The following is a 20,765-nucleotide window of genomic DNA, read 5'->3' as shown; positions in this document are numbered from 1 at the left end:
GGAAGCTGCTAGATTTTCCAGGAACGGGAACCCCCGTTAGAATAGCAGGATGTAAGACACTCCTCCCTTCTATACACTTCTTGTATAACAATCAAAACAAGCTCTTCAAAGGATTCTGTCTCAAAACAATGTGACAGAGATGTGACAAAGTTCATCTTTTTGCATAACATGATGTGAGGGTTGGACTAGAAGAAGTCATCTTTAAAATGCACCACTCTATTATCAAAGGTTTACAGGTTGAAAGACATTTTCACAGCAAGGAACCTATTGTGGAGAATGAAAGGTGACATTTTATTGTGTCCCCACTGGATAGGCGGGATTACTCAATAAGGGAAACAGCAAAATGCAATAACCAAAGCAAATCAACTTTCCACTGGGGCTTTTTTTAATAAGCTTACAGACGAACTACAGGAGGTAAAAAAAAAAAGACCCTACACACCTTCCCCTTGCAGACCCTTACCCCCACTCTGCAGGGATTAAGTTCTCGCTTTGTCTAGGGGGTTCAAAGAAAGCAGATATATTCACCTGTTCCTCGGTTCCACGGCAGTCAACTCTAACCTCTTTCCCCCTCCACTCTGGCTGAGGGATCTCCCTCAGCATCCTCAATTCTAATGCAAGTCAATGAACTGGCATGAGACGTGATGAGTTCTTAGACCGCCAGAAAAAGAGGCTGTACGGACCAGTCTAGCAGCCCAATGGGACTGTGGATCAGGCGAGTAAAACTGCTTTATTTCAGCCCCCTAGACATAACGAGCACTCCACAGGGTTATTCACAAAAGGGCAAAGAGTTTGGAGAAGGCAGGAGAAGTGAACAATCTAGGACAGCATGGCTGAACTGGAAAGTGAGTTGAATTAAAAATTGTTTCCAAGTCAGCTATGTTGTCCTAGATTGTTCACTTCTCCTGCCTTCTCCTAACTCTTCACCCTTTTGCGAATAACCCTGTTAATCTTTGCGGTGCGTGGTGGGGTAGCACCACTGCAAGGGTAAGTTCTTCTTTAAGAGCTCATCTTGAAGGACAAAAATAGAGGCCACCTGATCCCTCCTTACTTTGGGAGCGCTCCCAACACCTGCTGCTTAGCATTCACTGACCAGTATGAGCAGCGGCCCCACCGCATACAAGCACCCTTGACCAGTTTGCCAAGCACAATGTAGAACTTCTCAATAGAAACATTGTACATAGAAGCTTTTCAAGGCCCAAAGCAGGTGGCGCTTGGACAGCTTCTTTATTTTATTTTTTTAAATAGAAAAGACTAAAGCAGTACTCTATTAGTGACCCATGCAAAAGATAGAACTTTATTCAGGTTTTGGTAAGTATATGTCAAATATGGGATATGCTGAAAAAGCAAATGGAGCAGGCCAATCTTTGCCAGAAATCGACTAGGGCTGCAAGCGACTAATCGATAATAATTGATAATGAGAATAGCTGTCAACTATTTTCATTGTCGATTAGTTGGTTGGATCCCCTAGGTCTCTCCTCCATGCCGGGAGGAGGGCACAGCAAGCAGTGGGCGACTGCAATAGCCAGGCTGCTATTGGCTATTGCAATTTGAAATGGCCAATAGCAGGCTGGCTATTGCACCAGCCCACTACCTGCTGTATTTACATTCAGCTGCCGTCTGCGGAATCTTGCCACTGGCAGCTGTCATTCCCTGGCTGAGGCTTTTCAAGTGCTATGTCCTTACAATACAATTATAAAAAGGTGGGAAAAAAGTCATTTTAGATTTCTGCCTGACATATTCTGCTGTGGGAGGTGCGTTGCAGTGCCATTCATTCCAAACGCGCCTACCACCCGCATTGGAACGCACAGTACCAAGGGACACATGTTTAGGATGTCCAATACAGCTGCTGAAGAGCTCTATGCATTCTCACACACTGCACAAAACCGAATCCAATTTCAAGCTCATCCCAGTCCTGATATATGTTCTCCCTTAGCAAGCCCTGATGAAGGGCATATTTGTATGAGCCCCGAAACAAGATGGCCGTTTCTATACTGTCCCCTCATCCCTACATTGATTAAAGATGTATCTGGACTATTAAATGGAGTTTGGAGCAACAATTCACAATCCTGAGATTTGACACTACAAACCAAGGAGACAGTGGAGATCCTTTGGAATATAGAAGCTGCCTGTCCGGTAGTCAGACCACCAGGTCAGGTCAAGCACTTTTATTCCACTTCTTTCCTGAAACATACTGAAGGCAGACAACTCCTTTTCAGAAGAAGGCCTGCAATGGCAGCCCTTATACTTATCTCACTGCACTTTAAGTAAACGTTTTGCTCTGCCCTGCATGGACAAATCACAGGTTCACTTTAAGAAATAAGGACACATAAGATACCTTTTAACATCTGTTTTTCTAGTTAAGACAACAAAAACAGAAGTCATCATTTCTTAGGTGATGTGCCATGAATGTACTGAATGCCAAGCGCATCTAATTTTCTTTTTTATCCCATTTATGAATTGGCATGGTAACATTTGCGAGTACGAAAAGAACAATACACCCAAGCCATGTTCCTACAGATACACTAGCGGACATTTATCAATTCTGTTGCATGGCCAATTAATGCTAAACAGGAGCATTCTATGATTGGAGGAACAGAAGAGGAGGCGAGGATGTGATATAATTTCTCTTCCTCGAATCACAGAATTTCTTGTATTCTTTGAAGAAAAAAATACAATGCATTTTGAGAATGGACAATAGTGAGGAGGGGTGGGTGATGTGACCAGAGCACTTTACTGCTCGTGTCACATCTCTCTCCCCCCTTCAATGCCTGGAAGATGAGTGTTATGTGCATAGAATGGCATGCTGCAAGGTACCTTTTACAGCAGCCCTCTGCACATAACATAGCTTTTTAAATGATAATTTACACAGCCAGTGTGCTCTGTAACTAATATTTTTTTTCCTGGAGTTTGGCTTTGAATAGCAAGGCGGGTACAGCATGTGCTATTCCTGAAATGCCCTCTTGTGTCATTGTGGTATGCAACGCCCCCACAGTTTGGATTTACACAATATACATGATCATTTTTCCTGTGATTAGAAAGGAGGTAGGGTTGGTGGGGCTTTATGAAGTTTAATGGGAGTTAACTAAGTTGACATGCACATAAAAATATTTTTTTGGGCCATGCACATAACCAGATCTTTTCTGTAAATGCTAGAAGACAAGGTAACTTCACTTATAAAAAGGGTACAAATTGTTGGACAGGTTTACTTTATACAAAGATCAAAAAAACAAATTCAATAAGGTAAACAGCAATAACCAACAGCAGCCATACAGAATTCATCAGTCCGTGACCTGATTTCAATAAACTCAAATTTGATTGGCAGTTACAAGTGCACTTTACACACCAGCTATAGGTTATTTCAATGCGAAGAAGGTTGGCAAATAAAATGACTTACTTGACATCTGTTAGAATCTGTCTCTCTACAACTTTTCGACAACAAATAAGACCGCTCTTTATTTTCACTGTGTAGTTGATGTTGTGGAATGTTAGTGTGGCTCCTTGTAGTTTCCTTTTTGGATTATCTGATACATGAAGACCATTTATTACTGGTTCCATCATCTGCACAGCAGTATGGGAATTCTTCTCTGCCATGACGATGTGACCACCTTCCTGTAGAGACACAAGGACAACCATGAATGCACATTTGTTACCTGATTGCCAGGGTGTATATGACATATTTAAACACTACACCAAAAATTAATATTTCAGGTATGGGTGAATGCTGCCGGGCTGAATTACCCAGTAGGGTTCCAGTAGGGTTCACTGGCAACAATAACCAACTGGAACTCCTGACTTTTACTGTAACATTTAGGAACAACAGTTTGGAAATGAATGAAAGTAGAGTAGCAGGCTTCTATTTCTAATGCTAGTTGTATGGCCATCATACACATCCAATGCCTTTAATACTTTCTGGAACAGGTCTGTAGGCTGGGAGTTGTAAATTCACTCATATTATAGTCTGTCTGTTCCAGGTCAGTGCCCAGGAACGTATTAAAAGGCACAGCAGGCAACCAGACATTTTTGAAGAAGGTCTCCAATGGCAACCTGTGTGTTTCTCTCAGTGTATATTATCTACACAAAATGTATATTTCACTCATACTAGCTCTGGCTGGTGGACAGATCTAGAATTTCATAATCAACAATTTAACCATTGGAGTCATCGACTGCTGCTTGCTCTACCTAAACATAGTTTCTCCAGGATCATCTGACAGAGACCATGGTACCAACTAGGGATGCACCGATACTAGTATTGGTGCCGATACCAAGAATTTTGGCCAGTACTCTTACTCGCTCAAAATGTTCCCGATGCCTATCCCAATACCGGAACTTTTGATTGGCCCCCCATCTTCCTGATTGGCCTGGAAGCCGGCTCCATGGTCCCTCGTCACTTGGTCAGGTCAGGAAGCTTACCAAATCAGGAAGCCGGGCAACTTTACCCGGTCATTACCGGGTAAAATCATTACCCGCCCCCCAGCTTCCTGATTGGTCAGAAAGCCGGCTCCATGCTTCCTCGTCGCACGGGGTCGGCTTCCCGGCTAATCAAGAAGCCGGGTGGCGAGTCATTACACGCGCCCGGCTTCCTTCATAGGATTTCCGGTATCGATATTCGTATCGGCGAGTACCGGAAAAAAAATATCAGTACTCATACTCGATACCGGAAAAACGGTATCGGTGCATCTCTAGTACCGACACATGTTTCTAATCAGTGACTCGGAGTACTGAAGCCAGAAGATTAAAATGGCACCCAAGCAACAAGCATTTAAAAAAAGGTCATCAGCAGTAGGGCTGCAACAACTAATCGACATAATCAATTATAATCGATTATTGAAAAAGTTGTCAACTTTCTCAATAATCGATTAATCGGCTTCCGATCAGTTGGCCCTGTTCACAGCTCCACACGCTGTGCGCCGTACCTCCTCCCCACCTCACGCTCGCCGCTGCCAGACCCGCCCGTATCCACGCTTCACACGCCGCACCTCCTCCGCGCCTCTAGGGAAGTGGAGTAAGGAGGAGCGGGGTGGGGGTGATGACAGCCGCCGATAGACAGGCCCGATCTCAGAAGCAAGTTGCTGGAAGACTGCTCAGGTAAGCCTGTACTTTCCCACACATGGTACTCTATAATGTATTGCTGGGATTTGTATTCCTCTATAGCTGATGGTACATTGTGCTGTATATTATACATAGGAATACAAATCCCAGCAATACATTATACACTGTATGTATAATGTATTGCTGGGATTTGTTGTACTCTTCTGTAGCTGGTGATATTCTGCATTGCACGCTATAATGTACTATTGCTGGGATTTGTTGTACTCTATAGCTGGTGATATTCTGCATTGCGCTGTATAGAGGACTACAAATCCCAGCAATAATACATTATACAGTGGTGCAATGCTGAATACCACCAGCTATAGAGGACGACAAAACCCAGTAATAGTACATTATACAGCACAATGCAGAATGCCTCCAGCTATTATGTACTATTGCTGGGATTTGTTGTATTCCTCTATAGCTGGTGGTATTCTGCATTCATTGCTGTATAATTTTACACTTTCCATTTCACTATATTGCACACCACACTATCTTTCTTTTTTACTTCCACCGCTCCAAGCTTGCTCCTGTGATGGACTACAACCTCAATACAAACTAGTAGTCCCATCACTGGAGCCTTTTTTTAAACTTTATTTTTTTGTTTATCCGATTAATCGAACCTAATAATCGGCTAACTAATCGATTTTGAAAATAATTGTTAGCTGCAGCTCTAATCAGCAGCACTCAATACTTCATAGTTCCTACAGGTTTCTTTAAATAGTTTTTCATAACTCTGCACCATCTTTTTTTTTGCAGTCTCTGACCATCCCTTGCACCATGTCTGCAGTCTCTGACCATCTCCTGTGCCATGTCTGCAGTCTGTGACCATCACCTGTAGAATGTCTGCATTCTCTGACTATCATCTGTAGCACATTTGCAGTCTCTGACCATCCCTTGTACCATGTCTGCAGTCTGTGACCATCACCTGTAGAATGTCTGCAGTCTCTGACAGCTACAGTATGTGTAGCATTACATTCACTGAATATTATGTGCGGCCCTTGATAATGTCAGGGGCCACACTTGAGGCTCCTTATATCATATAAGATGACCTCCCCTTCTTTCGGGTAAACTTGTACATTAAGTTGGCAGCACAGCTCCAGTCATTAGTATACTTATTTTCAATCACAGTTTCCCCCCCATGTAAGAAGACTGTACAGGTGACATCTACAGCAATCAGCAGAGCATTTATAGCACCATTTATGGTTAACCATTAGCCATTTTCTGGGTGTGTTTTATGTCCTGGCAAAGATAAGGAGACAGCTCAAGAACTAGAACATAAGCAGGTGTCTTTCAGAGAACCAACCTGTAAAGGTATTTTACAGAAACTGCAAGAAAATATTACACGAACGGCCATGTTGGTGGCTTTCTGCACCACGTCGAATGGAGTATCACAGATTGTTTTTTTTTATGGTTGCGCAATGAGAAAGAAATGACTGGGCAATCTTTTTTACATTTCCGTTCACAAAAGGCAACATTCTGGGCTCATATTCTGCAGAAATATAAATGCTGATATGTGCTTTTCACATTTATTGTCTCATCATTTTATATTTTCACATACAGTGTACTTCATTTGATAACGAAATTCATGACAAACCCCAATGAAATATTTATACTTCAAGTGGTCTAAGCATGTAAAAGGCCAGCAACGTGCTGTAACCCACAGCAACCAATTACAAGGCTACACTTAACAAACTGTGGTGTGAATGGAAGTGACAAAAAAAATGATTACTATGATAAAAGTTGCATAACCTTAATCTCTGTACTGTACCTGTCCTACCGGATATCCTGGAATTTGTAGTTTCACAGGTTCTCTCCCATTTCTATCAGCCCTCAGAGAGAGATTTGTGCCAATCAATCCAGCTAGACCACTTAACACCACCAACAATAGGCTAAAATTACAGTCATTGCTGGGGATGCCCCCATACAGTGTACTTCATTTGATAGTACATCCGTGAATTGTGTACGCAATCCGTGAATTGTGTACGCAATTAGGGGAGCTTAACAAAACGCTGACATGCTGAAAAACGCACCAATGTCTGATTAATTAGCATGTAATACCTGTGCAAAATTAATAATAGTGGCACACATCAATTTGTTAATTTATAGCACGGTGAGGCACCAGATTCTAACACAATTAACTATAATTGTGGCACAAATCTGATGATATCTTGTGCTGGGGTCACCCTAAATGTGCTCCTTCCTGGCTGTCCATACGCATCCCCCTCTACTCTCTGATCACCGCAGTCACCCCTCTTCATTACAATACTTACACTGCTCTGGTAATGGCGTATATGTAACAATGGTGCGTGTGCTTTACTACGGACATGTAGAGAAACCGTCACCTAGCACTTTTTGGCCTCATTCACACGGGGTGTGTTGCTCCGTACAAAGTCTTGTCATGCTTCCCGGAACTCCAAGAAGAAATCTGCGGGCAGCTCACGTTAAGGTGGCCATACACAGTACAAATTTCGCGATGAACCGGCTCAGCTGATCAAAGGAGCCGGTTGGAAAATCTTCGAATGAACAGAGCCAGCAGCCAATATTCTAGCGGCTCTGTTCGGGTATTCCAGTGGCCGCCGTCGGAATACAATGAAGACAGCGGGAGACTCCTCGATCAACACTCGTAAGCGTTGATGGAGGAATGTGTAATATTTTCTTTGTTCAGAAAAAAATATTACAGTGTATGGCCACCTTGAGTCAATGTAGACGCAGGAGCTGTGCGCCCTCTCACACTGATTCTCACAGCTCAGTTTTGACTGCCGCACACAGACGGTTGGCAGACCTGGATCTATTTGCGCACGGTCTGTGTGCGGCCATCAAAACTTGGAGCTGTGGGAAGCAGCGTGTGAGGGCGCTCAGCACCGGCATCTTACAGCTGTTCACGCACTTCTTCCTGCAGCTCTGGGCTCATCAAAAAGCAGCTCTTCATGCTGTACAGGAGGGGTGGGCAACTGGGGCCATCCAGCTCTGCTTTCACTACAAATCCCAGCATGCCTATAACTGTCAGTCTTGCAATGGCTCATGGGACTTGTAGTTCCACAACAGCTGGCGTTGCCCACCCCTGCGTATGGAGCGACCTCATGTGAATGAAGCCTAAAAGAGATTTGGCGCTGCTGGTTCTACAGCAGGTAGAACTTGTTTGATAAAATTGGTAATTTGGGGCAGGTCAAATGTGTCATTATTTACACCACACACCCAACGTACACACAATATCACTACCGCTGCATGCATATACATTCCCAATTTCTTACACTGGATTTATAGTAGAAGGTCTTTTACACACACACACACACATCTAGATAAGAGAATAAAAAGGAACAGTCATGAAGTACACAAAGACACAGAAATCAATACCACAACCTATCCGGATAGTTGGAGAGGAAAGTACACATGCAGTGCAGAGCTGGCATGTTGTGTAATCCCTCTGGCTGCAGATCATATAGAACAGATGACTTACCTAACATAAAAGATAGCGGACCCCGTGCTGGTGTGATGAGCTCAGTGCTGTAATCTAGGCAGGCTGGATGGGATGTGCAGGCTGGTACGGACCTCAGATTTCCATACTGCTGGGCAAGCTCTAACAATCCCTACAAGCACCCAGCATCTGCACCGTAACAGAAGAGCGAGCTGCTCATAACACCACCGGGACACGGGCATGTGCTGGGCGGAGCCAGCCACCACTGAGACACGCCCACACACCCTCCCCTCAGCATTGCTCTCATATGAGGCCGTTCAATGGTGGATGATGTGTCCACGTGGAAACTGATCGCACTTAGTGACAGAAAGTGATTGTGTTCCCCTTAGCAACCGATCATGGTCCCTCCTTTAGGTTAGGAAACTGCTGACTCTTCTGCTGTCCTTTGCTCCCAACCAGTCTGGTGTCCTCTCCTACAGTACATGGGCTTGAATATCGCTACATGTTCTAGGATTCCATATACTAGACATATTTGTTTTATTTTGGGTACATATTTATTTAAAGACTAATTTCATCTTTCTGACCATATGTCATGTTACGGTCATTGTCTTGGTATAACGTGAAACACACCCGCACATCCTGTTCTAATTCTGGATGGATGGATGGATGGATTCTGTGTGCACTTCTCAGTATATTTTCTAATTCTGTAGGCATGGACACCACACAGTAATATGTCTTGTTCTGTATGATGGGTGTCATTTTCATGATCTTATCTGTATGTATGGACACTGCACAATAATATTTGTCTTCATCTGTATTGTGGATGTAATTCTGAGTAAATGTTCTAATTCTGTATATATGAATGATGAGGCTCAGTAGTAATTCCCTTCTGTATTCCGTGTGCAGTTCTCAGTATCTGTTCTATTACCCCAATTCCAAAAAAAGTTGGGGCGCTGTGTAAAATCAACATAAAAACAGAATGCAATGATTTGCAAATCTCATAAACCCATATTTTATTCACAATAGAAAATGCAAAACATATCAAATGTTTAAACTGAGAAAATGTGCATTTTAAGAAAAAAATAAAATTGATGGCAGCAACACATCTCAAAAAAGTTGGGACAGGGCCTTGTTTACCACGGTGTAGCCTCCCCTTTTCTTTTAACAACACTGTAAATGTCTGGGAACTGAGGAGACCATTTACTGGAGTTTTGGGAGAGGAATGTTGTCCCATTCTTGCGTGTTATTGGACTCTTAACGGCTCAACAGTCCTGAGTCTTCCTTGTCGTATTTTTCGTTTCAAGATGTGCCAAATATTTTTAATTGGTGAAAGGTCCGGACTGCAGGCAGGTCATTTAAGCACCCGGACTATTCTACTATGAAGCCATGCTGTTGTCATAGATGCAGTATGTGGTTTAGCATTGTCCTGCTGAAATATGCAAAGCCTTCCCTGAAAAAGACATTGTCTGGATGAGAGTATATGCTGCTCTAAAACCTGGATATATCTTTCAGCATTGATGGTTCCTTTCCAGATGTGCAAGCTGCCCATTCCGTACGCTCTAATGCACCCCCATGCCATCAGAAATGTAAGCTTTTGAACTGAGCGCTGATAACAAGCCAGAAGGTTCCTCACCTCTTTAGTCTGGAGGACATGGCGCCCATGGTTGCCAAAAAGAATGTCAAATTTCAATTCGTTTGACCACAGAACAGTTTTCCACTTTGCAACAAACCATTTCAAATGAGCTTTGGCCCAGAGAAGATGGCGGCTGGCAGAGAAGATTTCTCCAGATTCTCAGAATCTTTTGATGATATTATGTACTCTAAATGATGATATATTTAAAGTCTTTGCAATTTTACTTTGGGGAACATTATTCTGAAATTGTCCGATAATTCTTAGACGCACATATGTGAACCTCTGTCCATCTTTACTTCCGAGACACTCTGACTCTCTAAGATGCTCTTTTTATACCCAATCATGTTACTGACCTGTTGCCAATTAACCTAATTAGTTGTAAAATGTTCTTCCAGCTCTTCCTTGTGAGTACCACTTACTTTTTGTTGCCCTGTCCCAACTTTTTGAGACGTGTTGCTTCATCAATTTCAAAATTACCATATTGTTTTCTTAAAATGGTAAATTTTCTCAGTTTAAACATTTGATATGTTTTTTATTTTCTATTGTGAATAAAATATTGGTTTATGAGATGTGCAATCTATAGCTCTCCCTGTCCCCCTTACTCTGAGCCCCTTACTCTGTACTCTGCGTCACACCCTGACCTCTGCACTGTGCGTCACACCGACCTCTGTACTGTGCGTCACACCCTGACCTCTGCGTCACACCCTGACCTCTGCGTCACAAGCTGAACAGATTCTTCTCCTCCTCGGCCACTTTGTGGCTGCAGCGGCCGAGGAGGGGTGGTTCTTAACAGAAAATTGTTGCCATACCCAGTTTTTCTGCAGCATGTACCTCACTCTCCTTCTCACCCTTAAAATTCTTCTCCCTGGGCCTGGCCTGGAGATTCTAGCCAGCTACTGGTTAGATATCTGGAGTAGCGATGTCAGCATCCTACAAAGTGTCAGAGTAGGTTTGGGCTGTGCTTTCCTGCTCAAGCATCGCACCCTCTTTTTCCCAGATGGCCCTCATGGCACAAAAGGGTTCAATAGTGGCGCTCTGAGTGCACCGCAGCAAAACATGGCAATAATGATGGTTTGGTAGTGGCAGGCATGAAGGGGATTTAAAGGATATCTAGAGCCAAATCTCTTTTTTTTTTTTTTTGGATAGAGTCAGGAATAGTTAAAATCCCTTTTCTTGGCATTGGGGTCCCCCCTAAAATTGGGTCTGGTAGGGGTGGGGGGCTGCATTCTTTTTTGTCAAAACTTAAAAAGACATTTTTTTTTTAATGTCACTTTGCTGTAATGAAAATGTGTTCATAAATATCATTGAACTTATCCAAAATTACCGAACATAGAAGATTGTGGGCTAAAGTAAACCTTTAAAAACAGAAATATGTTATCTACCACTCCAGGTGTGGGTGCCAACTGTCAGAATACATTAGGCAGCAGAGGAGATTCTCCCATTCATTTTGTTTAGCTTAAATGGAGGAATCTGTTAGCCTTCTTTAGGTTAATTGCCCGGCTTAACGAAAGAAATCTACTAGTGTATGACCAGCTTTAGTTACCAACCTAGAACAAACATCTGTTTTTTTATTGCATTAAAATGAAAGAAAAGCATTCGCAAAATGGATTACAATAAATTCAAACACTTTAACAAAAGGGCTAGGCATATTTAAAAATGTAGTGAATGAGATTTTAATCAAACATTCACTGCAGATGGGTCTTCCTTGTGCGTGTATTTTAAATTCCAGTAGTTGATTTACCTGCAGTGAATGTTTGGTGAATGTCACTACATTATAAATATGCCCCTTAAATAAGTGTGCTTTTAGACAAAGTGTACGTATTCTTTTTGCCGCCCCTCCCTTGATCTAAACGATCCCACCTCCGACTCAGCAGATCTACACTTACCAAAAGCTGAGGACTGGTGCCCTGCTTTTTCCCATAGACTTTCCTGGCTGCCTCCATCCCCCGGCCCATAGAAGTCTTTTGGGATGTGGCCAGAAGAAGGAGCAGAATAGCACTGCAATGTAAACAATGGAGGAATCGTGCCCATCGGTATAAATCTGCTAAGGAGGAGGGTGGGATTGTTTGGTTTAGTGGAAGGGGCCAAAAAAAAAGGTAAGTGCACTTTGTTTTAAAGTGCACTTATCCTTTAAAGGAGAACTATGAGGTGAGTGCTTTTCACTCACCTCATAGTTCTAGCCGACCTGTGACAATGAGACTGTCACTGTTCGGCTCAGTAGATCGGGAGGGGAGCGAACACATACCGGCGTTCACTCACCTCTCGATCCTGTCATGGCTCTCTGCCGTGACAGGGGAGGGGCTGGATTCCCCCCGCTCCGATCCGCCAGCGCTGACTGGCGGAACGGACGGGGGAGGGGTCGGGTACAGCTGGCGCTGCCTCTAGATAGGCAGAGCCAGCTGTCAGTCATGCAGCTGGGCGGATCCCGGCATAATTGTCGGGGTCCGCTTCAGCTGCGGCGTCTCAGTATACCGCAAGCAGCAGCTCGCGGTATACTGCGGCGTCTGAGTATACCGCTAGCTACAGCTTGCTGTATACTGAGCCTAGGGTGACGGGAGGACGCTAGTTTGTGTCCTCCCGTTACCCTAAGGAGAACTATGGGGAATAGCCTTACCCCAATAGTTCTCCTTTAAAGTATATGTCCAGCCAAGCCTTTTTTCTTTTTACTTTTGAATAGTGTGGAAATGGATTACAACTCCTGTCAGGTTTTATTACTATATTGGGGCACCATTGGAGAGATATTTCTTCGCTTACTTTCCCAAAGATAACAGTTTTGCCAGAAGAGAAACAGAAGGGGAAGCAAAGGACCGCTATCAGCTTTTTATTGCCGTCTGAGTCCCTGTTCGAGATTTGCCTTCACATCCTGTCTGGTGAAACCGTTGTCACCATGACAGGAAGTAAAGAAAAAGCACTCTAACGGAGTTAAAGAATTAACAGGAGCTCTAATCCTTCCCTCACTTCAACATACTACTGGATTTTAAAAAAATACTGCCATGAAATAACTAAGTCCATGCGCATGTACCCTCACCTAAAAGCAGGAAATATTCTTCCTGCTTTTCAGAACATCATGGGCAATACATTTCTGAATAAAAAACATGTACCGAAGCGGAATTTTCCCTAGCATGCAATAAAAGAAAAAAATGATACATATCACCAAAAATATAGCTTTGTTCTGATTCTGCCACCGGGTTTCTCACGCTATGCGTGATCGTTACACTGAAATAGGTACCTAGCTATATTGTTTTATGACATGTCAGGGATGTTTGCCATCACGTTGCTGCTAGTTAGATAAGCGTGCTGTATATTTGACTGAAGTCATGGGTTGTGTAAGCTGTTATTTAATGAACTGACAGCACTAAGGTAAAGGTGAGTCTGGTTGCCTGTACTATTCTCTAGATTCCTCACCTCTTCTAAGATAAGCATTTTAATATGACTGGACTGTGACTCAGCAACATGGGAGTTCAAAGCATACTATAGCTTCCTATACCCACAGCAATACTCTTTCACACACGGATGTGAATAATGCGTCGAATGCACCAGAATACCTGAATATTACACTTTACCCTACATAGATACACAGGTCACATTAAGGGAACAGTTATACGGGTGCTGCAAAATGCTGCTGCGAGTGTGTACATCCGTACAAGTTCAGATGTGTGTCCCCACAGACAGTCTGTGTCCAGGAACGTACATCTGAACCGGTTATTGTGTACTTCCCCGGAGCAACGGTTACCAACATACAGCCGCAGCCTGACATTGACTTTTACAGTTGGGTTGCATGCAACACCTGTGCTGCAAAGATCTGGCCGGCTTTTACAGTACACGGACCTGTGCATCCCTGTGAATGAGCCCTAAAACAAACAAAAAATCACAAAATGCACAATTTAGGGCAACTAATGTATTAAAGGGTTATTAAACCCTCGCATGTTTTTGCATATAATTACTGCTAGCAAGCAGTAGATATATGCAAAACGATTAAAAAAAAAAAAAAACTTTGTCAAAGGGTTAAAGAAGAACTATGAGGTGAGTGATTTTCACTCATCCTCATAGTTCTCGCCAACCTGTGACAATGAAACACATACCGGCGCTCACTCACTTCTCGATCCTGTCACTGCAGAGAGCCGTGACAGGGGAGGGACTGGATTCCCCTGTCCGATCCTCCTGTGCTGACTTGCGGAACGGACAGGGGAGGGGGCGGGTATAGCTGGCTCTGTCTCTAGATAGGCAGAGCCAGCTGTCACTCACGCAGCTTGGTGGATCCAGACATAATTGTCGGGATCCGTTTCAGCTGTGGCGTCTCAGTATACCACGAGCTGTAGCTCACAGTATACTGAGCTTTGGGTGACCGGAGGACGCTAGTTTGTGTCCTCCTGTTACCCTCAGGAGAACTATGGGGAAAAGACCTAACCCCATAGTTCTCCTTTAATACTTACCTGTGTCTCCGCCGCACGCTCCCGTCCAAACATCTGAAAATTTCTCGTTCAGCCGCAAAGGATCTTGGGCGGGTGCATGCGCAGTTCAGATGTTCGGCCAGGAGACGAGGAGAGACACAAGGTAAGCCTATAGAGCAGCGTGCACCCGCTCTGTGGGACGTCACAGGAGAGGAGGACAGAGGAGTCAGTGCTGGATCGGAGACCCGCACCAGCGCTGGAGGGACAGCTGAAAAGGACAGTAAAGAAGAAGATGATCGGATTAAGAGGCATCATTTAGGGAAAGTCCCTACAACAGGATTGGGAAGGGGGGAAAAAAAGTTTGACTTTAATGTCACTTTAATGTATTTCTTGTCAGTCGTACCTATAACTACAAATTTGGAATTTAAAGCCTATCTTCGGGAAAAAAAGAAGAAAACACCCCTCGGAGTAGGGCTATCCCCGCACTACAAGGGTTTACTGCTTCTTTTTGCCTAGGGGACCTGTGTAAAGAATTTTTCACTTACTTAATCCCGCTCCTCCAGCCTCCAAGATGGAAACGTTCAGCTTTTACCCCCCTCGCCTAAGGAGGCCCGCCGATGTCATCACGTACAATTCCATAGCTCTATATTCTACGTCTTGGACGCCAAAAGACAGTCCACGAGCTGGAGCAGAAAGAGGTGAGTGCCAACTGCATGATGGGGATCAGGTAAGTAAAAATGCTTTATACAGCCCTCCTAGACATTAACAAGCAGTTAACCCTTGCAGTGGGGTGGTAGCCTCACTGCAAGGGCAGTTTTTTTTCCTTGGAGATAGGCTTTAAAGGAGAACTATGGGGTCAGTGGTTTTCCCCATAGTTCTCTTTAGGGTAACGGGAGGACACAAACTAGCGTCCTCCCGTTACCCTAAGCTCAGTATACCACGAGCTACAGCTCGCGGTATACTGAGACGCCGCAGCCGGAGCAGATCCCGACCTGGACGTCGGGATCCGCTCAGCTGCGTGAGTGACAGTTGGCTCTGCCTATCTAGAGGCAGAGCCAGCAGTACCCGCCCCCTCCCCCGTCCGTTCTGCCAGTCAGCGCTGGAGGATCGGAGCGGGGAGAGGGGAATCCAGCCCCTCCCCCTGTCACGGCAGAGAGCCGTGACAGGATCGAGAGGTGAGCAAACCCGGTATGTGTTTGCTCACCTCCCGATCTACTGAGCCGACCTGTGACAGTCTCATTGTCACAGGTCGGCTAGAACTATGAGGTGAGTGGAAATCACTCATCTCATAGTCCTGCTTTAAGTGATACTTTTTATTGGCTAATGTAAAGCTGAACTCTAGGCAGGCAGCATAGAACCCATGGTGTCTGGCTACCAATCGCTACTAGATTTTTTTAGAATTGAGATAAGATGTTCAAAAAAGCTGTTCCTAAATGCACATACAATTACAAATACATAAAATAATAATTACAAACACAAAACAAGGTTTCTCATACATTAACTAGTAATAATAAGGTTTGTTACAATAAAGTACAACTAGCAACCTAACTGGATAACATTTAGGGGACTATAGATAGAATTCTGTGATTAGCAAAGAGGCTATTCATATGACTTTTACTGGTCACATGACCCGGATCTCCTCTTTACAGGGTTGTATGTGCTGCCCTGAACGCAGACAGTCTGTGTTCAGGAAAGTATATATATCCCTGTACATACAGTAAGTACAGCTTGGATGTGTGTCCTATATATGTACAGCTGTGTTTTCTGTCCGTTTGTCATTAGATGTGTACAGACAGGCTAGCTATGACTGTACGCTGCACCTGCGTAGCGCAGAGCAGCAAAATACGCCGAATGTACGCTGTTCGACCCTCGTGCGGCTGTATTCATGAGCCCTAAAGATATAGACAGAGTAAGAAGGCCTTGAGAATGGGATCTTGAAACATTTGCTTGTGATCCCTGTAAAAGATTATCACTATATGAAGGTGTGCTGGTGAAGTTTTTTGCTTACGATTGTATGGTGGTGCCATCCACCAGTTGACTACAGCACCCTGCATAAACTGTGGACATTCCTGTAATGTCTTTGATAGATACAATACAACTGTGGTGCACTGCTTCTCTTCAAGGCTGAATGATGTGGGTCTTCATTCAAGCCACTTCTAGGAGAATGCTGCAGAAAACTGAGCTGATGTAATTTTGACAGTGCCATTCCCTGCAGAACTGAGGACCATCCACAGCAGGAGGACAGGAGAGGACACAAGCTTGGCACTGTGTTTACAGCATGCTAGGCAGAAAGTGTGGTCATATCAAACATAAAACAAAACAAATTATTATGTATCAAACACTATCACGTTAATCTTTAGTAGATAGATCTTCCAAAGCATAAGGCTAATTAGTGTACATTCTGTGCTTTAATTGCTAACAGGGCTGGACGGCCCATCCCTGCAGTGAATTATTCTTTTTATAGCTGGTGTACTGTAGAGCTAGATAAGGCTGGGGGATTGACCTGAGAGCCAAGTCATGAAGGTACATTTCATTTCAAATTAAAAATGTAACATTTTTTTCGTTTTGGATAGAATAGAGAAAGGTTGAAATATCTGTCAGTTTTTCTAGGTGCCTGTGTCCCCACATTCTCTCACTTTCTGATGGGTCACCAGGACAACTGGGGCACAGTAAATAATAAAAAACTTTACTTAGTAGAGATAATAAATGTCCCCCTGTGACCCTAAAGAGAACTATGGCCAGAAAAGTTTAGGCCATAGTTCTCTTTTAATGCTTAAAAGGCAAACAAAGAATACAACCTAAGGCCCTGTTCACACCTTTACGTTTTGTGGCGCGTTCAACGCTCTATGAACGCTCTACAAAACGTACAAACTTGAAAATCCCATTGTTTTCTATGGGTATGGTTCACACCTTTCCGTATTTCAGCGCGTCTGAACGCGCTACAAAACGGCCTACGCCTGAAAAGGTACATGTACTTTTTCCATTGGGATACAGCCAAGTAGCCCTGGGAAACGCGCGTTTGTCGCGTGTTTTTTTACCGCGAATCGCGCGAAAAACGCGCATATTCAATACGCCTGGGTGTAAACCCAGCCTAACTGTTTAGGACTGTTGCCATGCAGGCCTTTTTCATGCAGACATGGCTATATCAATGGTGACCTTGATGTACCTTTTGCTTACTTACTTGCTGCTTATACACAGCAACCAATCAGATTCACAATTGCTTTGGTAGGGTGGATCTGATTGGTTAAACATCAAATATAAACAGAACAACAGAGGAAATAGAACAGTACAGAGTTCAGGAAACAGACTCACTAACCCAACATTTTAATAGAATTCATTAATTCAATAATTAATAATAATATTATTTAGTCAATGGTGTTCTTTTTAATCTAATAATCTTTTATATTTAATTGCTTTCATGATATTGTTTATTTTTACAAATAAACATTTATAACAGGGTTGTTATAAATGTTTATTTGTTTGGCATACTAGACATTCTTAAAAAAAAGCCCAGCACTGCTTACTCACTAGTGAATTGCATTTATTGAACTCTATATAAACTAGATGAAGAAGGGGTGGGTGGTCATCCTCTGAACTGTTTAGCTGTGTGTATGAATAGACTTGGAAAGCAACAGACTGACTTTCGTAGGCTGTTCACATCCTGCTAATAAAGTGGTGTTAAGTATGAATATCCACAATTAATAATTCACATTTACCTAAGGTTTGATTTACATGGGCTGTAAAATGAGGTGCTTGTCAGGCAGTTTTGACTTTTCCCAGTGCTCCCTGAACGATGGAGTACTAGAGGCATGCATGCAGCCAAGACTGCCCATTTATTATTTGCATCATACAGGTCAGGGTCAGGAATCCCTCACTGAAAAACTATTAAGAGTAAGATAGTAAGGCCGTCCCAGACAACATAGTCACTGTATGTTCTTCTGCAGTGCGAATCCATCCAAATTGTAAATTAAAAAAATAGAAATTCTTCATTTTCTAAGTGAATATTCTGACTTTAGTACAGTTGCAAAGTTTCCTGAATACTGTTAGCAGTTTACCGATTGATTTACAGTGACACAGTGATGCAATTTCTAATTCCTGTGGTCACAAATGTTTGAGAAAGAGCAGCCCCTCTACTGCAGCCCCACACATTTTGATTTGCTGCAAACTTACAATGTTGCAGTTTGATCACTAGAGCAAAGCAAATTGAAGAAATTAGGGATGCACTGAAATTTTGGCTGCCAAAACAATTCAGCTGCAAATGGCACTCTGGGCAAAATGCCGATAGCACAAAAACAGCCGAAAATACAGTGCATCCCTAGCTTCTCTCCTCCTCACTGGTCACTAGCTGCAAGCTTCAGTCTGTGACCCCTCTGATCCCCGCTGCTCTCCTTTCCCTGTGTCGGCAGAGGCAGCAGGGATCAGAGGGGACACAGGGAGGAGGTCAAGCGGGGAGGTACGGGAAGAGAGCTCGGCTCCTGTGACAGGCGGAGCTGTCAGTATAGAGAACAGAGCACAAACACTCGGCTATCAGTACTGATCGCTCAGTTTTTGTAAATAACTGAGGACATAGTAAGCTTACTATGTCCCCAGTTATAAATAAACATGAAGTGCTATACATAAATATTTACTAACTTCACACTTTATGAATGAATAGTAAGCAGCTCAGTACAGAGGCTTCCTGTCCATTCATGACTGGGTTGATACGAAATATTTACTATCTCCAGATTGTGAATGAACAGGAAGCTTCTGTACCGAGAGCTTCCTGTTCATTGAGTGCTGGGGCTGCAGAGAAAGAGATTGAGGACTCTGTGTCCTCAATCTCTTTCTATATTTTAAACAGAAAATATTAGGGGTCTGTTTAAACCTCTGATATTTACCCAAAGTCCCTAACAGTAAAGTAAAAACATTTTTTTTTTTAAACTTAAAACGGTTGGTTTCAGTTTCGGCCTGACACATTTTTTAACTTTGGTTTCATTCTAAAAATTTCATTTTGGTGCATCCCTAGAAGAAATGATTCCCCCTGCCTGCAACAGGCAGATGACATCATGTGAATGCAGACAAAATTGCTTGCTCAAAGGCTGCTGTTATTGATTAAAGTGTATTCATAGACAAAACATTTAGTTTTTAGTTTTGAAAAGAACAGGAAAAGGTTAAAGGACTTTGTCGTCAGGTTTAACTGCTATCCAGGGCTCCATTAGAGAGCTTTTCCCTCACTTTCTGCTTTAGAAAAAAACGTTTTATCAGACAGTAAGGGCCCATTCACACAAGCCCATCCAGTAAAACGCCCCGTTTCAGCGGACAGGCTAGTGCGTTGTGGCAGATCCAACACTGTTTAATTTTTTTTAACTTTATTGGTAGTGTACAATGTGTACACTGCATTGGGGTCCCTGCAAAGCAGCGCATTGTTTAACTTAAGAAAAGTATTTTACTTCTGTCTGTATTGCTTTTAGAGAGATTTCCACTCCTGTACAGGGGACAACCTTTTTAACCAGTCAGGAAGGGAAGGCTTCTCGCCAATTAAGCCTTTGCCAGCAGTAAAACCTGACAAGAGCTCTAATCCTTTCGCAGTCGATCCAAAACTAAAGCAAAAAAGTTGGCTATAGATACACTTTAGGATACAGTTTTTGAAATAAAATGATACGCTGCTGTATATTGTAAAGCAGTGACGTGTGGTACCTCTTGCTCAGGATGAGGCATTCCCCAGCCCCGCACCCCCGCTGGCTGAAGCCCCCAACCCGTCCCCACTGGCGGAACTACCAGGGTCGCAGCGGTGGCACTTGCGACCGGGACCTGGTGTTCCGCCAGTTCAGGGGGGGCCCAGAGAGAAGAGCTCGCCGCCCGCAGCTGCTCACGCTGCCCGCAGCTACTCATGCTGCTCGCTGCCCGCTGTGTTTTTTGGAGTCCGTGAGTGGCCCTTGCAGGGTCCGCCACGGCCGCGGTGTGAACCCTGCAAGTTGGTACGGTCCCGGCTCCGACCGCCCCCCCTCTTCAATTTCGGTATTTAGTACCTTCCTGTATACGTGCAGGAAGGGTTTTTTCTTTTTCGGGGGCGGAGCTTGCTTTTTAGCGGGCGGGAGTGAAGAGCAAGGCAGGAGCGGAGACTGCTGGCATGGAAAGAAAGGTAAACAAGCAGATTTCTGGGGCTGGGGGAGACAGCAGCAGATGTCTGGGGTGGGGTGGAGAGGGGGGCATTTTGGACAGCACAGCAGCCAGTAGCTACTACTTTTTTTTTTTA

General features: G+C 43.7%; 1 protein-coding gene across 1 annotated transcript in view; it reads right to left on the bottom strand.

Annotated features, from left to right (window-relative positions):
• The window catches only part of ABCG2 (ATP binding cassette subfamily G member 2 (Junior blood group)), a 55,722-nt gene that overhangs the window by 26,750 nt on the left and 8,207 nt on the right, over positions 1-20,765 (bottom strand). Inside the window, exons 2-3 of the mRNA XM_018553561.1 lie at positions 3,395-3,609; positions 2,164-2,173 (exon numbers count right to left, since the gene is read on the bottom strand). Of these exons, the coding sequence (XP_018409063.1) occupies positions 2,164-2,173; positions 3,395-3,609 (225 nt within the window). The remainder of the gene's footprint in view (positions 1-2,163; positions 2,174-3,394; positions 3,610-20,765) is intronic.

Source organism: Nanorana parkeri, unplaced genomic scaffold (genome assembly GCF_000935625.1).
Source record: "Nanorana parkeri isolate BGI_ZX_2015 unplaced genomic scaffold, ASM93562v1 scaffold124, whole genome shotgun sequence".
NCBI classification, from domain to species: domain Eukaryota; kingdom Metazoa; phylum Chordata; class Amphibia; order Anura; family Dicroglossidae; genus Nanorana; species Nanorana parkeri.
The sequence above is the reverse complement of the archived record's forward strand: the minus strand, read 5'-3'. Positions and strand labels throughout refer to the sequence as shown.